This window comes from Astatotilapia calliptera, chromosome 18 (assembly GCF_900246225.1).
Source record: "Astatotilapia calliptera chromosome 18, fAstCal1.2, whole genome shotgun sequence".
Lineage (NCBI taxonomy): Eukaryota > Metazoa > Chordata > Actinopteri > Cichliformes > Cichlidae > Astatotilapia > Astatotilapia calliptera.
The window spans coordinates 28,015,535-28,038,919 of NC_039319.1; the positions used below are offsets into that span (position 1 = coordinate 28,015,535).

General features: G+C 41.9%; 1 protein-coding gene across 1 annotated transcript in view; it reads left to right on the forward strand.

Annotated features, from left to right (window-relative positions):
- Positions 1-23,385, forward strand: part of cdh24b (cadherin 24, type 2b) — a 156,230-nt gene that overhangs the window by 103,598 nt on the left and 29,247 nt on the right. Inside the window, exon 6 of the mRNA XM_026150663.1 lies at positions 21,420-21,601. Coding sequence (XP_026006448.1) covers positions 21,420-21,601 — 182 coding nt within the window. The remainder of the gene's footprint in view (positions 1-21,419; positions 21,602-23,385) is intronic.

The following is a 23,385-nucleotide window of genomic DNA, read 5'->3' on the forward strand; positions in this document are numbered from 1 at the left end:
TACACACAGATTGACACAATGGCTTAACCTGTGCGTGTGTTCTTTATCTGTGGCTCGAGCTCCTCCTGCAGTTGTTAATGCTTTTCGGCCTCTGATACCTGCGCTCGTGTTTGTGCACGCGCCCACGCGCTTGCGCGATCAGTCAGAGGTTAGGAGACGGGATCGCACACAAGTGACAGACGTTGTCATCTCCTGTCAGACCCAGAGACGTGCACACATCCCTGCCTGCCAGCGCACGCAGACACACACAGGCGCACGCGCGCACGCATACGGACACACTCCTGACTCCCACTCGCTCTCAGTGTGTGCTCTTCACACACCCGGTACCCTTGTGTCCCTTATCACACACTCTCCCATCTGTTCCTGTTTTAAAACACCCTCAGCGCACAATCATTTTTAGTCATTGTGGCAGAAAGTGTCTGTGCTGAGAAATCCCACTCGTCAAACCATTCACTTTCACAGTCCCACCGTAAACTACTGTGGCTACTGTTAATGAACATTTGCCGTCCCCACCAAGCAATAAATTCCTCGCCTGGGGTTAATGTTGGTCATCAAAGTTTAATCATGAAGAATTATTCGCGCAGTATTAATCTTTAAAAAATAACATAAGGAGAACATGAGGGAGGGTGGTGCAGGTTAGAATTTGTGATTTGTATGTAACAGTGAAACCAGCTGGCATGAGCCAACATCATTTTCTCTTCTTATCTTCTTAGCAGTCCAATCACATTCAGCGCAATCTAATGCATATCGAAAATAACACACGTCCCCTTCAATAGGGCATCGATAATGAATTTAGTTAAATGCCATGACTAATGTGCATTTTGTGGACTAGTAATGGGCTCATCAGAGTTAGGGGACACACGCGCAGGCCAATCCGGTCCAACGCGGCCGCCCCCGTCCCCGTCGCACTGTCCAATGATCGCCACCCACGTGCTGACGTCTCCCATTGTTTGGACTGGGACGATAAAGACACGAAGCCGCCACTCTTTAGAATGCATGAAAGCAAGTCCTGGGGGCAAGTTCACCAAAGCGTGAAGGAGGGAGGAGGGAGACGACAGAACGGAGGGATGGAGACGGGGAGAGGAAAGAGGGGCGTAAAAGCAAATGGTTTTGTGGCGACAGTGATAATCAGGCTAACTAAAAATCCCTTCAGCTCACGCAGAGCAGAAGCGATGCTGGGAAATGAAATGAAGCAGGTTTTCACTGATGTGTTTAGGAGCTGCGATGCAGACACACAGATGTGCCTGCAGCTGTTAACGTACACATGTGCGTTTCTCTGCAGTTTATATGACGAGTTTAGGGCTGGATTACTGGATTTTGTTGAAAGCTGTGTGTACTGAAGCGGCCTTTAACTCACAGCTTTTAATTGTTGAGACTAAGTTGGAAATACTATTGTGTGCCCATGGACTGATATAAAGAGCAGTGATGAAACATTAGTCTGTTTGCACAAGCAGCTCTCAGCATCTTTTTTTTCTCCGTTGTTTCTTGTCCTCTGGAGGCTTCGCTGTCCTCGAGCTGCGAGGCGCCTGATTCAGCTGGATTTGGGTGGAAGATACGAGGGGGAACCCTGTTTTTAGCTGATTATATGTGTTTTAAGACCTTCTTGGAGAATTCACACGTACGCACTTGCTCACTAACACGTACAATGGCACATGCAGTGCAGCGCTTAAGCAAAAAAAAAAGAAAAAACACTCCGTATATGCAGCCAGCTCAGAGGCGTGAGATAGCGCCGAGACATGAAAAGCCTTTTCCTGAAATGGCTCCCTCATATCACAACGCACAATTAGGCCTGCCATTGCAGTGCCCTGGAGTCAATGGTGGCACAGTACAGAGCTCTGCTTGGATAGATTCCTCTAGGCTTTCACCCTGCGTGGGTATGAATTCTGCTGCAGCCCACTAACCGCATCGCCTGCACGTTACCTGTTCATGCGTGTGCGTGCCATGCGCCCAGCAGTTTGCGTGAGCGTTAAAGTATCAGGGTCAGCTGGCCTTGTTGGTAGTGGCTTTCTTTTTTTTCATTTTACCCCCCTTTTTTCCCCTCTCTTGCACTCTCTTGTTCTTCCTCACATATACATGCACAGCAAATGAGGCTTTACGCTGACATTAGAACCACATCAAATTGGCAGCTCCTGTGAGGAATCAGCAGGCAGAGCTTCCCCCTGATGAGCTTTTCTGAAGCAATCCCGTGCAGCCAACAGAGCCTCTGAGCAGAGATTCATTGCGCAGTAATCATCCTATACAACACGAGGTTTCCAAAAGACCTACATGTAGGCAATCTGGCCCGAGAGGCTCTTACATTCTCCACACTTTTCCTGCCATCGCAAGAGGAGAAACTTGGAAATTTAAAACTTAATTAAACTCCCCAAACAGGGCCTTTTCCTGTCCCTGCTTCCTTTTTGTTAGTTTGTGTATCAGCTCTGGCTTCTGTGGAAATTAGGTGAATCCATCACACCTTTTCCAGCAACTCCCGGGCCCTTTGCTCGCAGGGAAAGCACAAAAAATGCAAGGCGACAGGACGCAAAGAGACTGCCTTGACAGTTTTTTTTATTTTTTTATTTTCTGCATTACTTTTTCATCTGACCTGGCAGTGTGCCCCCTCACGCAGAATAATAGGAGCTAAAGCCATTCTCTTTTTGCCGAGCCATCAGTGAGCCATGGAGAGCCGGAGAAGAGGAAGTGATTTCCATGTTAATGGGAACCTTCTCAGCAGCGTCTAAACCTTTCCCTTCTTTCCTTTCCTTCCATCAGTGCTTCCTCGCTTGCCGTCTGTTTTGTGCTTACCTGGCTTTACCTGCTGTCGTTCCTGTGCGCTCAGTCGTTGTGGTGTTGTCTTGCAAAGATACCTTTCACCTCCCAGTCCCTGTTTACCCCTTTCTTCGTTCCCTCTGCAGCACTCTTTTTCTCTCTGTCGAGCTTGATGAATGGAGTCGCTGGACTGTGAGCGCTACATCCTCAACAGGGTGTGGCAGGCCATTGCTAGCTATCTCACATTAATGCGAGTGTGTGTGTGTTTCTCTTTGTTTTTTTCTTTCATTTACCCTGCCTCCTGTGGTATACATGGGCAAATCCTGCCTCAAACTCTAGGCCATAAAAATGGATTCTTGGAAATGAATTGGACAGATAAGAGCACTCTTCAAGAGTCTCTTAAAATCCCTTTTCCCCCGCTACTGCAGAACTACATTGATGTCCACTTGGCTGAACATTTACAATCCCCACCCTAACCCTTTGAGGATCCCTGAGCAGCCAAGTGAACATGCTCCCTGAGGTTTTTTTTTTTTGCCACCCTCTCCTGCCCTCACCACACTCTTGACCCTATTCTCCCTGGGATCCTCAAAAACACAGCTGGAAATGGGCCAGCAAGTCATCTCCCCCAAGATATGATAAGTGGCTCCATCTACTATACGGTCTGTGTCAGAAAAACAGCGGTGGGTAAACTACTCTGCCTCAGGGGTGCAAAACGAATCGCCTCAGTCCTGCATTCTCATCCCTTATACATAAAGGCAGGCAAGGCCAAACTAAGCTCTCCCGAGACGGTTTACGGCATTCTTATAAATCATAAATATACCTCGCCATATTGGGTAAACAGATGATCAGTCTGTGAGCAGAAGGGATACAAAGTAAACTTTGTAGGATGCAGGAGACAGACGTGATGCCAAGATGGACCCTGCGGGGCCTTGCTGAAATCTGCAGCTTCCCGCTGTTTGAATGGGTTACAGATAGATAGGAGTTTCTTATTGTTTGATGTACATCAGTGGTTCCCAACCTTTTTCATCCAACATACCCCCACAGCCCTGTCAGATGGACAGTTAAACCCATTCCCAAATTAAACTCTTCTTCAACTGGATGTGTAAAACTTTAAGTTTGACATTTCCAAATGTATTGGCAGTTAACCGTACATTTGTCAGCAGTTATTTCAGATGTTCATCCACTGCTTTTACTCCATGTAACAGATAGTCATTGGTCAGTTTTATATGTGTCTGTTTTGAGGTTATTCTATTTGTGTTCCTAGGCATATTATAAGGAGCTTTATTTCTTGCGTTATCAGGTTGCTTTGAGTTATTGGTTTAGTTTAGGTTACTCTTTGCATCTGTTTCTGTTCACTACATGTTCTTGTCCTCAGTGTATTCTCAGTTATGCCTGTGGTAGGTTCCCATTGTTGTTTAGTGTGTCTACCTGTCATGTTTCAAGTCTGTCGTCTGTTTTTTGGTTTAAAAGTTCATCTCATGTCTGTGTCTTATTATGGTTCCTGTTTTATTTTGAAAGAGTCTGGTGTTCTTTGCTCATTGTATCCTGTCATTATGTTTTATTCTAGTCAGCTGTGTCCTCATGTGACGCCACTTCCCCTAACCACCTCATGTGTGTATTTAAGTCCTCAGTCTCCGTGTTCAGTGTCATGTCGTCTGCATATACCCCCCATGGTTTCCTTGTCAAGGTCATAGTTTAAAAAGGCATAGTCTTGTTTGCCGTTTTGTTTGTTTATTTATTCTGTCAGCCAAATAAAGGCTCGCTTTATTTTTGAAACGTAGTTTTGTCTCCAACGTGTCTGCTTCTGCGTCCACCTCATCTTCACACCGGCGCACCCCGCTGTGACAGCATCCATAATGTTTAGATTTGTTTGTTCTGTTGTCATTAATTTGAGAAAAATAACTAAAAACCTTTTTATTGACAGTTTTATTCCAGAACCAACACAGATTGTTGGGATGTTACACGTTGGGAGGCATGAGAGCGGGTTGGAATGAATTTATACATGTGTTTTACTGTTGACATGAAAATCAACCTAACAAAGCGTTATGTACGGTAAATCTGTTCACTTTCAGATCCTGAATCACTTTGGAAAACACTGTTAGAATTAAGGTTATGGTTAACGTTAGGGTGTCTGCTCTAAGCGTGTTTTATTGGATTCCATTGAGAACCCAGAGCGTTCCATAAGGACGTGGAGGGGTACTTTTTGTGTTACTATGTGACGCCTTGGGCGTGGCAAATCATCGTTATGTTACGCGTTGGGAATGATAATGCTCTGACTATCCACACTATCAGCCAATTATGTTTGCTACTGTTTACTGTCAGCCAGCTATTCTAACCGTTTAGTCACTTTCAAAAGCATATATGGTTCCATGTGCTCCTATTTTTTCATTGCTTTTAGTTGACTTGTTAATTATAACAGTTTAGATGATCCTTCCATTTACTTCTGGCTGCTGCAGAGACACGTCTGTGGTTGTACACACGGCTGGTTTGAAAAAGAAGAGTAAAGCAGTAAATACAGGGGTAGAGACTGAAGGAAGACAGAAGACTCGTCCTGCATTTATCCACATATACTTGCTTGGAGGAGGAAGCAGACTTTCATCAAAACTCTAAACTATTCTGACTTGAAAGGTGAAAGGAAACATCCACAGTCTGGGCTTCAGATGAAAACATCTGTCTGTTTTGTTTTTTTTTTATCTGTAGGTGGTGTTTTTCTCTCTCCAGACATCGTTGAAGCTGTGCATCTGCGCAGTCATAGTTATTGCACAACTGTACGAGAACTCCCGTGTGGTTTAGCCCGTGTGTTGTAACTGCTGCACTTGCAATTAAGGGTTCAATTCTCATCAGGCTCATTTTGCAACAGTGCAGAGTAAACTGCTTTTCATAGAGTGTGCTAAACAGGAGGGAAAATATTTCTCAAAAGTAGTCTCATAAACTCTTTAAAAACATATTTTCTATATTGTTGTGAATGACAGTTTTTTTTTTTTTTGTTCTCAGTATACACATTTATTTTAATTGAGGCAACATCTGCCAGCACCATTATTAATAAGTGTAAAACAATGATAATTACGATAAAAACACCAGGTGGAATTCACCGTCTGCTTCTCTTCTCTTTGTATTAGGAGGTACTTGCTGATGGTGTCTAGACAGACATATGTACACGTGTACAGTGGAATCAGAGATATTTGTTAATGATGTTAAGATTCTAAAGATTGCAAGTTGTGTTAAATATTTCTCATTTTTTAATTTTGCAGGATACAAAAGCAAACACATATTTCTTCCACAGAAATGCAAACGTTGCAGCTTGATGGCAAGTGGCCAAATGTAACTGGGCAACACTATGAGAATGCCATAGCCAACTTTTTAATTGGAAAATAGCAGAGGTGTGGACTCGAGTCACATGACTTGGACTCGAGTCAGACTCGAGTCATTAATTTTATGACTTTAGACTTGACTTGAAAAAATGTTCTAAGACTTGTAACTTGACTTGGACTTTTACACCAATGACTTGGGACTTGAACTGGACTTGAACCGGTTTACTTGAAAAGACTTGATATTTTACCCCAAATATAAAATTTAACATGCATATTATATGGAGATTGAAAATGTGACGTCATTCACGGGTAGAACCGCAAAGGATTCTGGGAACTCGTGGCAAGCGGTACTAGCGCACGCAGGCTTTCAATTAAAATCAGTTATACAGCGATAAAAAGAAACACAAAAATGTCAAGAAGCCGTTGTATTATTAACTGCAATAGCCGGTCGCATGACAGCCACAGGAAGCCGACGGGTAAAGAGATCGGTTGTTATCGGATTATGTCGTTGAAGAGAAATTGTTCGAGCCATGTTTCCGAAGTAACAAAGAGGCGACTGGATTGCAGCCATTCAAAGACCAAATATAACGTCCCAGAACACTCCAGCTCACAGGTTAGTCTGCTCCAAGCATTTACACGAAGGTCAGTGTTTTTTAGTAGTTAATACGTCATTTTCATAACATAATTGGTGATATAGGTTACAAGTAAGTCTGGCGCTGAACAGAAATTGTCGCGCTATGCTCCTTTATTTATTGTGCATAAATAGTGAATTGTCCTGACACAATATTGCGTTTCGCTTCTGTTATTATGGTACATTGACAAAAACATATACTTTTATTCACAGGATAAAACAGGTTTTTTGTATCACTAATTGCCCAGTACGATTACAGCATACAGTATTATTGTCACTGCTACATTTCTGTGATGGGTACCAGAAATTATTTCCACTACTAATTAATTACCATTGAGCTCAAAGGTCCTATTAATAAACGGTTAAGGAATGTGTATTTATGAAGACGATTTGTGAGACTGGTAAACTTATGATACGTACGATGGTCTTTCGTTCTACACGGTGCATTTCAAGGTCCTGCACCCATCCGTCGGTAAACTGTACCTGGGCTTGTTGCAGTGACCTGAAGTTACTAAACTTCATGAGTGTATGCACTCACTCCAAGAACCGTATGATTATAAATATGCATATAAATATGCTAAGATGAGATAGATGACTTCATCTAACTAGCAAATGTTGTCCAGGCTACGTTGGTGATGCAGTTTTTTTTAATGTGTATGATATTTTTGTCATGCGATTTTAAAGCCAGTCCTACAAGCGCATCCAAGAATAACATGCAGCTTATCTCAGAACTGTCGGTGAAAATTATTCTTGGAGCTAGGTTTAATTGAGCTGCATTTTAAAGAGGTGCAATTTCACAATTTGTGTATATTTTCTAAGTTCACTATTTTGTCATGTGTTGAGAAAAACACAGATTTTAAAATTACATGGTCTAATATTTACATTTAGCATAACTGCAACATTATTTTTTCGTTTGTTTTTTTTTAAAGACTCGAAAGGACTTGAAATTCAAAGTTTCAGACTTGTGACTTGACTCGGACTTGCCTGACATTACTTGAGACTTGAGGATAAAGACTCGAGACTTACTTGAGACTTGCAAAACAATGACTTGGTCCCACCTCTGGAAAATAGTCTGTAATTGTTTGTACAGGTCCTTATATAAGAAAGATGAGCAGATGTTGTTGTACATGTAGCTTGCTATCGCCAGTGTGTGAATGTGTGTGTGAATGGGTGAATGACTGAATGTAGTGTAAAGCGCTTTGGGGTCCTATGGACTAGAAAAGCGCTATACAAATGCAGGCCATTTACCATTTACAGTAACGTCTGTGTTAGGTTCTCAGTCATCCAGATCATGGTTGCCTTAAGAGCTTTAGAGAGAAGGTGACTGGACTTATTTAAGTTTCTGAAAGCTTCTTCAGTTCTGCAAACAAAAGCTTAGGGGGTCCCAGGTCTTTAATCCCTTTGGGGGTGGCCATTGGTCCACTATTTATCATGTGCTTCATCACATGATTAAAGTATTAAAATAGCACATACTGCCAAATTTACAGTTTAAACCTTTTAGAAGATGTGCTATTCCCAATTGAAATGAGAGAACCTTTTTTGGGGGGACCGTCCTCTTAGTCACAGAGAAAACTGTGGTGATTATAGCTCTAGAACTGATGCAAGCAAAGGCATGTGTTAGCCCTGTGATGAACTGGCATACTGTCCAAGGTGCATCCATCCTCTCACCCAGGGTCAACTGCCACCAACCTGTGACCCAGAATTAGATAAGCAGTTTACAAAATGTAACCCTGGATGGATGGTTGTCTGTCTTTGTGCTTATGCCAGGAACCAGGTTGCCTCTCAGGCCAATAATCATCATAAGTGCCTCTCACAAGAGGTGTAAGGAAGTCCCGTTTCTTCGTCGTTACGTGCATAACAAATAAGAGTCCTCATTGCATTTCCCAGCCCTGCTGACATTACTTAATGCATTCAATCACAGTAAATTAATTTGCAGAAACAATAATCTACAGTGTTTAATTTAGGTGCTGACAGCTGTTTTGTGGGTCTTCTTCTCCGCGGACTCACAAATGGATGCTTCTTGTCTCAAGAGGAAGCATTTCTCATCTCAGCAAATCTATGTCCAGCCTGCAGCCTGCCTCCAGGCTGGGACAACACTGTGTATTCATTAAAGCTGACCTCTGCATTTGCCTGCTCTTCACTGGTATATCACGACTGAAAAACCCCCAACAACTTTAACTAATTTCGTAGCTCTAATGCGCGCTTGTATTTGCAGAAGAGTAATAATGATTGCACTGATAACATAAACAATTAGGTAATAGGCAATAATTTCCAATAATTGTTAGTCCCTAATTAAGTTTTACATCTTCAGAGCCTAAAATAAGAGACGGAGGAAATGAAATGAAAGGAGAAACTAATTAAAATGGAGGTGGCTAATACCAGCGTGCTTTTTATCCTTTTATTTTCTCTATCCCTCTATTTCTTTTGCTCTGTATTAATATTTCATCTAAAGTTCAGTGCTTTCTGCTTCAATAGACAGTAAAATCACTGCTGGAAACATAGCTCTCAGTCACATCTCTCTCCCTCTCTATCTTTGTCTCTCTCTCTTTTTCACCTCCTCACTCGCAGCCCTCCTTTGTTTCCTTTCACTCTGTTTTTTTCCTTCGCTTTAGCTCTTGCCGTACATTTTCCGGTATCTCCCGTCTCTCACAGTATCTTGTAGGTGGCGGCAAATGTCAGCAGTGAGTCTAACTGGTCTAACTGCACACTCTACTTTCCCATCTCTCAGTCACATCGTTCATTCATCCAGCCAACCAACTAGAGAGCCTGCTTGCACTTTGTCGTTTTATCATTTTGTCAGTGGCGCTCAAGAGTCAATGTAAAGCTTTTTAGCCACCTGATATCCTGGCTGGGCCGCAGCTGGCGCTTGCTTTCTTTTTATAACCTTCAAAGTGGAATTCATTTAAAATGAATACAGAGCAGGTGACTTTGAGCAATACTTAAAGAAAGTTGCTGCAGAACACTTGGTGAATTGTTCGTATGGCTTCTTCCTGCGTCGACATAAAAAAGGCATCATTGTGGGATTGATGCAAGGTGCTGGGAGTCAACATTGTTTAGCAGTGAATGCACTTAGGCACCTGGGTGCGCCCACGCTGGCATGGAAGCACAGGCATTCACATACTAATGGATTAATGGACACACGCTCAGGCACACCCTGCCTTTTCCTCCTGCTGCATATGGCATTCGAACAGAGCTCAGTAATGGCTAATGGCCTACCTCTCTGCGCAAGGCAAGTTAAGCAGCAACATGCCGCGCTTATACCCCTGCAGCCTGTAACCAAAGAGATCCGTTTCATTATTAACCCCATTAGCACTGAGATAGAAGGTGCCACTTTCACTTTCTCCGCTGCCACTTGCAGTTTAATTTAACCCCCTAGTGGATCGGAAAGAATAAAAATTTTTGCCTAGGCAGCAGATGCGGCTCTGTTTTCGTCTCTTCATCCCTGCGTGAGCTATCACTCCGTCCCTTTGTGTCGTGATCGCGCTTAAATTACCCTCTGCGTGCCTTGATCCTGCCTTCCGTCTCTCTTTGGCCTTTTTGCCTTAAGCCCTCTTGGGTATAAGTGCCTGCATGATGGACTCCCTCCACCCCCTTAAATGGATGCAGATTTTATTCAGGCTATTTCCAAAACCAGTCCATGCAGTTTAGCCAGCTAGACATTTTTTTAATGACTCCCCTAACTCGACTCTTTGCACCACCACCACCACCTCCACCACAAGAAACAACCCTCTGCTTTAGATAAGATGCGGTGGAGTCACATCCTCTTATTTTTTATTCCCACTCAACCCCCTGGCTCCTTCACTCTCCCCTCTGTGCTTTTCCAGCACAGGCCCCCGATCCGCGCTTGTCTTCAAAAAGTGCTTCCCTGCTGGGTTTTCACCCTCTTCATTCCCCTCTCTTCCCACCCCCTCTGTCCCTCTCATGTTGCATCTTCCATTTCATGTGTGCCTGTCCTCCTTACAGTCACCAGCTCTTCCCCTTCCCCCTCCTCTCACCATCCAGCGGTACGTCAATTTAAGCACTTTTCCTGCACCTTTAAACCTATATTAAACTACAACCACTCTAATTAACTCTCACCGCCTGTCATTTTGCTTCATTTCCACATAATCCCCCATGCCAGCATGATCCCAATTCATCCAATCAGCTGCAAAAAAAGTGGCAGTCCCCAGACGACTGTAACATCTCTCACCGAACTCCCGTTTGACAGCAGTCATGGGGAAACAGAGCAGCCGCGTAGGTGAGAAAGAGATGTGAAAAGAGTGTGGTCTTATCTGTGAAGGAGTGCCCAAAATACAGCACAGGAGGGCTTTCGATCCTTCTCTCCCAGGCACAATTATGGCCAGCTCAGTGGGACGCATCTATATTAGTGAGACATGATGCATTGAACCGGCGTGACCACGCTGTTTGCTCGCAGCCCACTCTAATGACTTTACCTGCGCGAACAAAGGCAGAGGACGGGGCACAGCCCCTCTCCATTTCGATCCGACGTGTGATTTTTATCAGGAAACCTGTGCTGCTTTTTGAGGTTCTTTATGTGAGGAATGAGCTGGGAATCTCTCCCTGCCACTCACCATTTCTTTCTTCTCCCTCTCCCCTGCTGAATCGCCTCTTTCTTTCTTTTCTCCCAGTCCATCACAGGTGGAAATGATGTATGACTAGTGTTGCCAGATGCTCTCCTGTGTGAGCAGAAAGCTGATAATGACTTGGTCTAGCCTACTTTACTGGCATCACACCCCTTTTGTCACTCTCCTCTGGAGCGCTCCCTGTGTGTGACAAGTGTGCATGAGAAAGAGCAAGGCTGGGGGACTGCTGCTGTGTATGTGTGCAAAAGGGACTGCCGTACACAGCTTTGCTGTACAAAAACCCGATCAATAGAAAAGACCGTCTCTGACTTGTAAATAACTTCCCTAATTTGCTGTCTCATTAGCAACAGGCCTGTTTATGTTCGAGTTGTCTTCGTCTCAGCCTTCTGGTGCTGTGTCAGTCCCAGATGGTAGGCATGGTAGTCACACCACATAAACTGGCATTTAGCATTGATTCATTGGCACACGCTGTCCCTTTTAGTGGGCAGACCCCTGCAGGGCCACGTGGGAGTAGCCTTACTCTGTTAACGGCAGATTTTTTTTTTTTTTTAAATCGCTGTTTCCTAGTTTAATATGCACACGTTAGGGCTCGGGAATGTTTCACTGTTGCAGGTTATTCAACAAGTAAACACCTAATAGAACAACTGTACAGTATGTGCGAGCTTTATCACCCTGCTGTAACATCCTCCGCTCCTCAAGCAAGGCTTTCAGCCAAACTGAGGAACCTGGCTGCAGGAAATTGCTCCCATTCAGCCACAACTGCATTAGTGAGGTCAGGCACTGATGGTTTTTGATAAGGCCTGACCCACAGTCAGTGCTCTAATTCATCCTATGCTGGAAGGTGCTGAGGTCAGGACTCTTTCCCATCAACCTGGGAAAATTCTTTCTTTATGGACCTGCCTGTGCAGAAAGGCACCTCTGCATTGAAAGGAGAAACATGGAGCTTTCTCAAACTGTTGCAAAAATAGTATGTTATGATTAGGGATGGGTATTGTTTAGGTTTTATCCGATACCAGTACCAAATCTGTACTTTTGAAACGGTGTCGGTGCTTAAACGGTGCTCGAACCAGTGCTTAAAGAATGGAGAACACAAAATTGGTCCAAAAACCTCTCATGTTCAGCTGTTTTTTTGTAAAAAGATAACAATGTTAGCCTTTTCTGCAGCTATAGGGAATATATGGTATCACTCTTGGCTGGAAGCAGTGCTTAAACAATGGAAAAAACACAAACTTTGTCCAAAACCTCTCATGTTTAACTGTTTTCCACTTTTTCTTTGGTCATTTTAGCCTTTTTGCCCAGGGTGAAGGGAGTATCTGCCATCAAACAAGAAGACAGCCGCATGTGACTACGACGGTGTTTGCTAGTTCACCTTACATGCATTAATTTAATAACGTGGTTAGCCTACTCAACGTAAATTACACACGGACAACATTAAGCTACTCACGCAGAAAAGAACGGCTGCTGCTGCCATCATCATCCTCATCATTTCTGCTACACTGGCAGGGCTAGGGGCCAGGACTCTACTCTTCGGGTTATTGGGGGGTGTTGCTAACTCCGGGTCCGATAACAGGCAACCCACCCGCAGTAGATGTGCCTGGTGTGAGGTCTTGCAGCAAGCTATCAAACACGGCGCATTTCTCGGCTTTTAACAAAATGCTATACGTCGCCAGGTGTTTCATCAGATTCGAGGAGTTACCTCTTTTGCACCGTATCACCTTAAAGCACTTGTTGCAGGCTGCTGAGTTTGCATCTTTTGCTGTGAAGTACAGCCAGATTTGACCGCTTTGCCTTGGGCATTTTTAATCTGTAGCTCTGCTCTAAAAGAACGTACGTACCTGGGCCCGCCTACTATCCTTGGAAAGGTAAAATGATTGGGTAGAATCCAAAGTGTATGACATTTCAGGAAAAAAAGCACCGAAATAAAGCACCGAAATGTGCGCTGGTTTTCGGTCTGGTTACTACCGTTTATGTCAGAACCGGTGCCATTATGGCACCGGATACCGGTACCCATCCCTAGTTATGATGTGATATGAAAACTTGCTTTGTTAAGGAAACCTACCTAGCTCAAACTTTGATTAACAGCCTAATGCTTCAACCACAGTAGGTAAAAACAGGTAAAAACAATGGTTGGACACTGCCAAAATTACTGCGACTACAGGTTTGTTGTGTGCAGGGTTTTTTTTCTGAATCCAACTTTCTTGCAACATTTTGGGAAGGCTCCATGTTTCTTGTTTCAACACATCAGTGCCCTCGTGCACAAAGGGGGGTCTATACAGAAAGAATCTTCACAGGTTGATGGGAAAGAGTCCTGACCTCAGCTACTTCTTGCAGTCTTGTTACCTCTGAATGGCTCCTTTGAAGATGGGGACCAGGTTTGCAACTACTCACGGTCAGCCACCATCTTCAAAGAGACTTTGGTGCATTAAGATGACAAAACAGCAACAAGACAGAGTCGGTCTGCCATCAGTTTGTGATTGAAGGAGTCAAATTGCCAATTACATGCAACCTATTTCTGATGACATTCCAAATATATACACAGAAATACACATAAAGTACTCACAGTGAGAGTCCAGCCAGAAACTCACAGATTTAAAAGAGAAATTCATAACATTCCTCCACAAATAGTGACGTGGTTGCTGCAGGGTGGTGATTTAACTCCAAAACGACATAGGCACTTAAATTTGAAATGAGTTGGGTTTTTAAAATCCAAGATAAATCTTTTTTGTAAAAACGTTAACCTGATCACGTTCTTTCTTCTTCATCATAGGAGAGGACAGCTCCAATTTGAATTTGTTGAATTATTGGCCCGCCGTTTCGTTTTTGTGTTATTAAGCAACAGGAAGCTTGACGTTTAAATCATCGCGCACCGCTTGAAGGGACGTTTTGCCTGCCTGTCACGTCAATGCATTTTAAGCTATCTACTTGTCATGTAACACTTTTGGTCCACATCTCGAAAATAACCTTAATTTGCCAACACAGAGAGCAGAAATTGCATTAGCGATGGTGGCCTGGGCTGGAAAACACTTCTTTTTTTTTTGATGCCAAGGTCAGCAGTTTGACTCTTTGTCCTTGCCAACACAGGTAATGATTTTACTTTTTTATATTTTAACTCTTAAAAAGGAACAGTGAGAGCAGTAAGAGTGAACCAAAGCAGTAAAATTACAGTAAAATTACAGTAAACAGAGGCTAAAATCTCTGCATGCAGAGATGCAGGAGGTTCCTCAGAACAAGCTACTTCTTTCACAGGTTTTTTGTTCCTTTCTAATAATATGTATATATATATATGTATGTATGCTAATCAAATGCTCATTATCAGAACATCGAACAACACCCTGTTTCACGCTTCATATGTCACTGTTGACTTTTTCAGTAACAAACCACAACAACGATCTTTCCCTAAACCTAAACAGGCTGTTTGTGCAACTGTGACAAATATAATCAACACAAAAGCAATAAATGAAAGAGAAACACGTTTCAGCATTTTGAGACTTTTTGAGGCGGAAATACTAATTAACAGTGTCTCTCAGTTATGTTGATGAAACAAAATAAGGGCAGAACTGCGTTTTCCCCTCTCAGAACATGTTTGCTCTTTCCATTCAGAGTGTAAATGTCATTTTGATGAGACGGAGTTGCGAGAAAAGTTTCCTTTTACATGATTTGAATCGTTTGCACTTCATTGCTTTCGACAATGAAGATCCATTTAATTTTCAAAATAAAATAATGTAGGGAATTTGGGAGAGAAAAATGACTGCGTAGTCATGTAGACATAGTTACATTCTGGTATGTAAAGAGTGATGCGTATTAAGACACTGTGGGAGGTCATGTAACTGGGAGTTCTTTTTAGCACTTTAAATTGATCTTAAATCAATCGACTATTTATTTTTTCTATAACAAAGCTGTTAGTCTATATATTATAGTAAGTACATTGGAAAGAGCTATCACATCAGGTATATCACAGATATCAGCTGTGTGAAGCACTCCTTGAAAGAATCTTGAGTAAACTCTGGAAGATGGAGAGAGAGAGGCAGAGGAAGCAATTGTTCACCGGGAGGTAAATGAAGGAAAGTATAAAAGTGGGTAAAGAGCAGCTTGGAGAGCAGCATATGGCAATGGGGCCAGTTCATGGCCCTTTAGAGCCATAAGGCCAGCAGTGAGCTTAATGCGTCTGTCACATTTACTGCTTGTTATGTGTGCAGAGAAAAGTCTGTGGTGCTAGCTAACAGCTAACCACTATTTAACCATGAAAAAAAACCAACTTCCTTTTGAATTTCTGTGAAGCTGTTTCATTTGTGCCGTTATATAATCTCCACTGAGAATCTCCCAGACCATTACAGCAGCAGGCGCAGAAGAACTGCGCAAATAAGCTAATATTAAACGAGTGCCGTCGAGGTGCAGGATTCCAATCAGACAGTGAAAAGGAATTAACACGGTCTAACCAGGTAGGTGTGGAGATCATAGCTAAGAAAAAAATATATTACTTTGAAAGGCAGCTCAGTGAAAAATGGGAAAGTGTTTGATTCACTGTGGTTTCATCTTGATCAAGAAAGAGTTTGCTCTAATCTCATCAAATCCATCTTGGCTGCTGTGTTTTTAGAGAATTTCTTTCCTCTCTGTGTTACTGTGGCTTTACAATGTTGAGTCTTAATTTGACAACTCTTTGTCAAATGACAGGGTCATTAATTTAATTTTTTTATTTTACCCCTGCCGAATCTGTAGCTTTAAATATTTTAATATGTGATCTAAGGTTACATTTCCCCTGACTGATTGAGTTGAGTCTGAAACAGCCCTGAATAACTTATCTCGCAGATAGATGACACAGAGAGGGTGACTCCTTGTTCTGTCACTGCTAATTTGCAGCGCTGTTCATTTTATGCAGAAAAGAGTTTCCATCTGTCCCTTCAGACAACAAAGTAGTGAAGTGGGAGCAACGTCAAGACAAAAAGGAAATTAGTCAAAGGCATTTTGTATATGAACCAACTGTTATAAATCCACACAACTTCAGTTATTTAGTAAATCATCCACATTTAAGTGATGAAAATATATTGCATGCATTACTGCTGGACAAGCATTTGGATAGTTTTTACTTTTTACCTATATTGTTGTTGCAACAGTAATAATGTTCTGAGTGTGGACCTAAATAAATACAAAGGACCACAAATACAAAGAAAAAAAGCAACAATTACAGCCTCAGTTTTGAGCTTTTGCAGTCCCTTACTGCGTTCCTGAGGGTGACAGCTGGAACAGGTGATGTGAAGGACGCATCCCACCCAGCATGGCGCCTGTTCCAGATGTTGCCCTCAGGAAGGTGGTACAGAACAACAAACACTAAAACAAACAGACTGAAGAACAGCAGATATCCCAGGGCTGTTGCAATAATTCATAATAAACAATAGATGACATTGGTATGTCACCTTTTCACTAACCTGTACAATCTTCAGCTTGTGCATTTAGTAATGGTTCAAGCACGCGCACACACACACACACACACACACACAGATAGATAGCTGTACATATCTATTTGTTTATATTTTTGTACTGTTTGTACTGCGTTTACAGGTAATTCTTTTTATTTGTATTTTTTCCAGAATAGTTAGATTGCTTTCTTTGCACTGACTGGGACAGCAAATAATTTTATTGTGTGTTTTTCACAATGACAGTGAAAGAATAACTTCCTGCGAACTTCAATCACTAAGGAAATAATGCAGTGTTCGTTGCTCTGGGTGAAATGAATAATAAAGAGGGTGGGGCACCAAAAACCTCAGTGTAACTGTAACTCGGTTGGTTGAGAGGAGGGTGGATTGATCGAAATATCGATAGTACTAATACCAATGCTGGTACTGTTGTGGGACTGATACAACCTCAATAGGATCAATACTTTGTTTCTGTCTTCTGTTTTGTTTTTTGATGAAAATACACCACAGACATACACTATGAAAAATGTCAGTGTTGACAGATAGTATCGACCGTCACATCTATTTTTTAATATCTCATAGCACTTAAAAGTGCTTTAGAGAAAGGTACAGTTATAGTCCGGGGCTTCAAGAACACACACAGTTTCAAAACACAAGAAAAACTGGTCCTTTTTTATTGTGTTAACTAATTATTGTCAAAAGTAAAATCACAGTGATTTAGCGGTCATTAAAATGTGTTCAGAATATGCAAACTTATATTGATTTTCATGTTTCTTATAAATGATGACACACTGATTTCCAATTATATGCTACCTATGTAATGTAATTGGTGTCTGTATACTGGACCTCTATTTACTTGGTATCGGATCAGTACCAAAATTAGCAGTACTGCGCATAGTTGCCTGTGGTTTGCATAGAAAAAACTGACTTGTCTGCAAACACTCACTAAATAACCACTCAAAAAAAAAAATGCAACACAAACTGGAGATGGGGAATGTTCACCTTCAAAGTAAAAGTTGTGCCTTACCACTAACATGTTTTAAAGGACACAGCTTTTACTTTGTAGATGAGTGGTGTGTGGTTTTCCATCCCACTCTTGACAGTTTCACTACCACTTGGCAAATAGTTGCCACGTGCTTGCAGACAAGTTTGTGTGTTCCTTAAAAAACAGGCACAACTGAGGCTATGCTAGCAGCCATAGGAGGCTCTCAGTGCAGCACCGCATATGTCACAATGGCTAGTTTCACCTAGTGACAGCAAGCAACCTCTTGCAACCCCTGACTAACAAGCAAGGGGATACTCATTTTTCCTTGACAACCAGTTGTTGCCAGGTGGTTTCCAACTTATCCCTATGTCTGTGTGACTGGGGGCCTAACTAAGTTAAAAAGAAAAGAAAACATAATCTAGACAAATGCACCAGTTGCACCACAACAAAGGCAACGAAAGTTAGTAGTCAGAGCCAAGGAGCTTACATACATGATGCAGCCACAGCTACATGACAGCTCTCTTAAAAATGTGCTTTCTCTTGCAAATTTTCAAATTCAAAAGGGTCAGTAAATGAAAATGTGCTTGAATGAAGTGAAAAAATTATACTTAAAAAAAGTGTGACGTGTGCTAACCGCCGTGCTTATAGTTGAATGAAACCATAAGCACTCGCAATTAACTATTTATTGCTTTTAATGTTTCATAGCGGCACAGCGAGACAGAAATGCTTCAGCCTGTGGCTTTGCTCGGCCCTTCCAAAACATTTGAGGGTGTAAACCTTATCAAAGCACCATCAAGACCCAGCCTGTGGTGTACCCCGAGGTGATAATCATAAACCCATGAAAAATAAAATACAAGTAAAGAAAATGAGAACTATTTGTGATGAATTGTTTTTTTTTACCTACTGTAAAGCCCACGGAAGGACAAATTAGCTATCCTTCTCATGCATCAGTTACTCAGATACAGGATACATATAGGAATAAAAATATCCTGTGCTTCTGTAACAATGTGCAGTTCAAAACATTTTAAGAATTTAAGAATTGCATCATTTTTTTTCTAATGCTGCTCAAAAATTTGAATCCTTGAATCAGGCTTGTGGCAGCGAAAGAATGTGTTTTCCTCTCAATGCCTCCCAGGAGGTCTTAAGATTTGTGTTACCTGAAAAAGGTGACAAGCTACATGTTTCATGTAGCTCTCAGGGCCCTTTGCCCTCCTTGCAGCATAGGCCAGTGACAAATTCTTGTGGGCTCCAGGTCCACGAGTGTCTTGTGATGTTTCTTGTTGTCTTTCTGAGGGTATGCCTGTGCCATCCCTACCTCTTCTTCCATGGGCAGTAAATCCCAATGCTGGAAGAATAGAAGCATTCTGAGGGCGACTAAGAACTAACAAAGCATGAACACTGGATGGAAATCTCTGCATTTTGCAAAAAACTTGTGCGAAGTCTTGAATAAATGTTCTCTCAGCTTGATACCATTAGTTCAAATTGGTTTGTACTGTGAGAACAGTTGATGTGAGAATAGCTCTACGATATCTTTACAGAAGAAAAGTAAAGCAAACATTTAGAGGCCGCACATGCAGCACATAATGCATCTGTCTGCTGTTTCAGTAGCATTTGTCATATCATCTCCTGCCAAAACTAGTTTCTTCAAAAATGACAATGTTAATCTGTTATTAAATTAGCAACATCATGGTGTTAACTGAAATGTTCTGAAAACACAGTGTACCTTCAGATTTAAGATTGCTGTTTCTGTAACAGTGTCTTGAAATTGCCTTGGGAAAACCTGAATAACTGAACAAGTAATATATATATATATAAATATATATATATATATATATATATATATATATATATATATATATATATATATATATATATATATATATATATATATATATATATATACCTTTTCTACCAGTTAAAGCTTGCTTGTTAGTTAGCTTAATGCTTATTCTTATCTTTGGTTTATTCTTAATTATTTTTAATCATTTTAAAATTTTTGACTGTTTTATCCCTTACACTTATTGCTCTTTTATGCTTTTATATGCATTTCTTTTGCTTTTGTTTTTTAATGCCATCTAACCTGCTAGCATGTTTTGGTACCTTGCCGTAGCCCTCAGCCTTCCCTCTTACTTCATCTTACCCTCTTACATGTTAAGGGGCGACTGTGGCTATGGGGCGACCGTGGCTCAGGGGGTTGGGAAGCGTATCTGTAACCGGAAGGTCGCCGGTTCGATCCCTGGGCTCTCTGTCCTGGTCGTTGTGTCCTTGGGCAAGACACTTTACCCTACCGCCTACTGGCAATATGGCAGCCTCGCTTCTGTCAGTCTGCCCCAGGGCAGCTGTGGCTACAACCGTAGCTGCCTCCACCAGTGTGTGAATGTGAGAGTGAATGAATAGTGGCATTGTAAAGCGCTTTAGGTGCCTTGAAAAGCGCTATATAAATCCAATCCATCATTATTATTAAGCACTTTGGTACACCATTGGTTTTAAATGTGCTATATGAATAAAGTTTGTTGTTGTTGCTGTTGTTATAAAACCAACTTAAACCTTGTTATATTTGCATCAACTTATCTCAGAGAAGCTTTGTTGTTGAGGTTTCACAAGCCTGTTTTATCTGACTTTAACTTGGAGGACTTGTTGGAGGGAGAGTACTGCAATTACTAGTACGGAAGCCCACATTACAGATTTGATATTAAGAGACTTGGAAAGACAACAAACACGGTGAGAAATAACGTTGGTTTCCATGGATAAAAGACTTTGATGTCTGTAATCCCGATCCACAAAGTCACATAACCTCACAAGTTTGTCTCACTGTGATGTTGTCAAATTTGCCGAATTCTTCAGATTGCGTGTTGTGGGACCAGACACTTGTCAAGGGTGGGCTATCTTTTATTCCGTCAGCCGGTGTGTTTGTGTGATGTTGTTCTCGCTCACATTTACAGGTCTATCTGATTCCTTTAGCTTTAGCTGAGCTGATAACAGCTCTGTTGTGTGCCAAATGGTGATATCTTACCTTTTCCCTTCACTCACTTTCTATCTCCCCTACCTCACTTATTCTTGTCGGTGGCCACTGTGTGCGTGCTAGGACAAAGGTGCTATTTGAATTTAAGTGCATGTGCGTCTGCTTTTTCTATAGAAATATCAGTTTTTTGGGTCCTCCATGCTTTTATCACATACCGGTAGGTGTGCCCGATGGATGAGAAGAGGAACATATTATGTAAACTGCAAAGCCAGCAAAAGGACTGATAATGTACTGCTTTAATGGGCTGACAGCTAAACATAAACCAGCACACATGAACGAGCCTGTTATCTTGATTAATATGTCTCAGCAGAAGGAATGAATGGACAACTCAGAGAGCCAGAGCAGCTTCTCTTAACCATCTCTTAATCTTTTCTTTTTCTTTATCTCCTTAAACCCTTCTGTTTTTTTAAATCTTAGGCTCTTTTAATTTAGTTTTTTTTTAACAGTAGGTTTTCTGGCCATATTCTACCTGTCTTTTAATAATATCTGTGCGGAGCGCTCAAATGCACACTCTGCTTTTATCTCTCTCCTTCATTCTCTCACTTCTTTTAATTTAAACGCTGCCTTATCGCAGCAAAATGTTGTAAATATTGGCTCAGCGCAGGTGGGGAACAGCAATTTGAATACACTTCAAAAGACAAAATTAAATGTTTAACTGACAAATGAAGCGTATCAGAGCTAATGAAATGACAGTGCTCCTCTAATATGTGCCGTTGCGTGTCTCTCCCCAGGTATGTGGTCCTTCTCCGTTTCCGAGCTGGCCATCCCGGGCGCTGAGATAGGACGCATCTCCGCAATGGACGCTGACCTGGGTGAGAACGCCAAGCTGGAATATACCATCCTGGAGGGGGAGAGCGGGGACACGTTCAATATCACCGGACTGAACCAAGAGGCGGTCATCACGCTCAACAAGGTGAATGAAGGATGACAGAGAATGAGGGGTGGACAGATGGAGGGAGATATTGATGAAAGAGTGGGCAGGAGAGGAGGGAAGGGTTTCGTAAAGGTTACCACAGATAGTGGCTGAGGAGGAGAAAACCAGAGCTAGAAGAATGAGCAGTAAAAGAGCGCACATATGGAGTCATTTTGTAAAGGTAAAAGGCAGCAAAGGAGACAGGAAACAGATGATGAGGGGGAGGACAGACGATGACACGGGTAGTGTAGGCCGGTCTGTGGAGAACAGTTTTGTTTTGCCTATGAGTCGAAGCACAGCTAACAACATGCTGCCTAAGCCTATTAACCTGGAATTACCTGGAACTAAACAATAATGCTATATAAACTCACACAATTCATCACTGAACAGCCCTTTCAGCGAGGACTTTAATACAGCTGAGCTGCATTCTTCTTACCTGTTTTCCTTATTTGTCTCCCGTCGAGGAAGAGTGTATTGTTGGGTTTTTTGACAAATGAATCTCCAGCTTGATTCCACTCACTGCGAATCAGCCTCTTTTTATCAGCACGTCCATCTGTTTAAAGCAAACATAATGAAATATCTCCGCAAAACTCAATCCAAAGCGTGACACATCCAAATGCAAATGCTTGCAGTGGCAGAGTTGAGTGTCATTTTTTCGAGGCGGTTTGTCTCCGGCCTTTTAGCACATCCTTGCATGAATTGCAGAGCATTTGCATGTACAACAGAATCAATAAGGCTCTGGCTTTCTATTTTGAGTTCAGTTGGAAAAATGCTATCATGCACAAATGATAGAACAGATCATTAGCCATGCAAATGCAGTCTATATGGATGTCATTTAAATATCTTGCCCTGTGACAGCTGGGATGTGCTCCAGCCCACCGCCGACCCTAAAACTGGATAATCGGAAGAGAATGGATGGATGTATATTGTGATATACTATAAAAAATCATGGTTTGTGTTAAAATAGCTGTATTAACTGCATATCACAGCACAAGCCTCTCCTTCATTTTCTTGGTTATCAGGGTGATGAGTCGTGTAACCAGCGTGAATCCTACCACATCTGATTTTTGATTGGTTACATGAAATTAAGCCACAGCGATGCCACAGATACATTTGAAAAAAGAGATATTTTATTTTATTAACAAAAAGGAACCCAGTTGTCTACATAGACGCCATTCATCAACTTAAGTTGATGCTGGTGTTCATTTTTGTAAATGATGGTCTTATTTACAGAATAAATTAGATAATAAAGCAGGGTTTGCCTTAGCGGATGGTTAGCTTGTGATTGTCTAGACATCACTGTATGAACATGCTGTCTTTGGTTTATCAGTCAGAACCATCTCTCACTCAGGGATTCATGGTTCATGTCTGCTTTAATAAAAATGGGATTGCAACAGCCAAAAATGCTCAAGTTGAGGCTTTAAAATGAGAGGTTGCAGTTGTTACATCTATTCTTTATATACAGTCTCCTTTTTAACCCCAGCAAGAATCCTTCCCAGATGTTTTTTTTTAATGCAGGCTGCAGATGGATATATCCCTTTAGTGTAAAGCTAGAATTTTTGGTTTCTGTCATTCCTCAAGCTGCCTGCCATGCTGACTGATCACCTTTTTGCACAGGTGTATGGGCATTGTGGAAGTGATGACTGCCAGTGTGCCTTGTATCCGTATGAGGAGAGGAATCACTCATGCTCATGTGTAGTGTGCATATGAGCAGGGCTGTGGGAGGCTAATATGAGCTATGGTGCTTTGATTTTAAATGAGCTCTTCAGAAGTGTCGAAACACA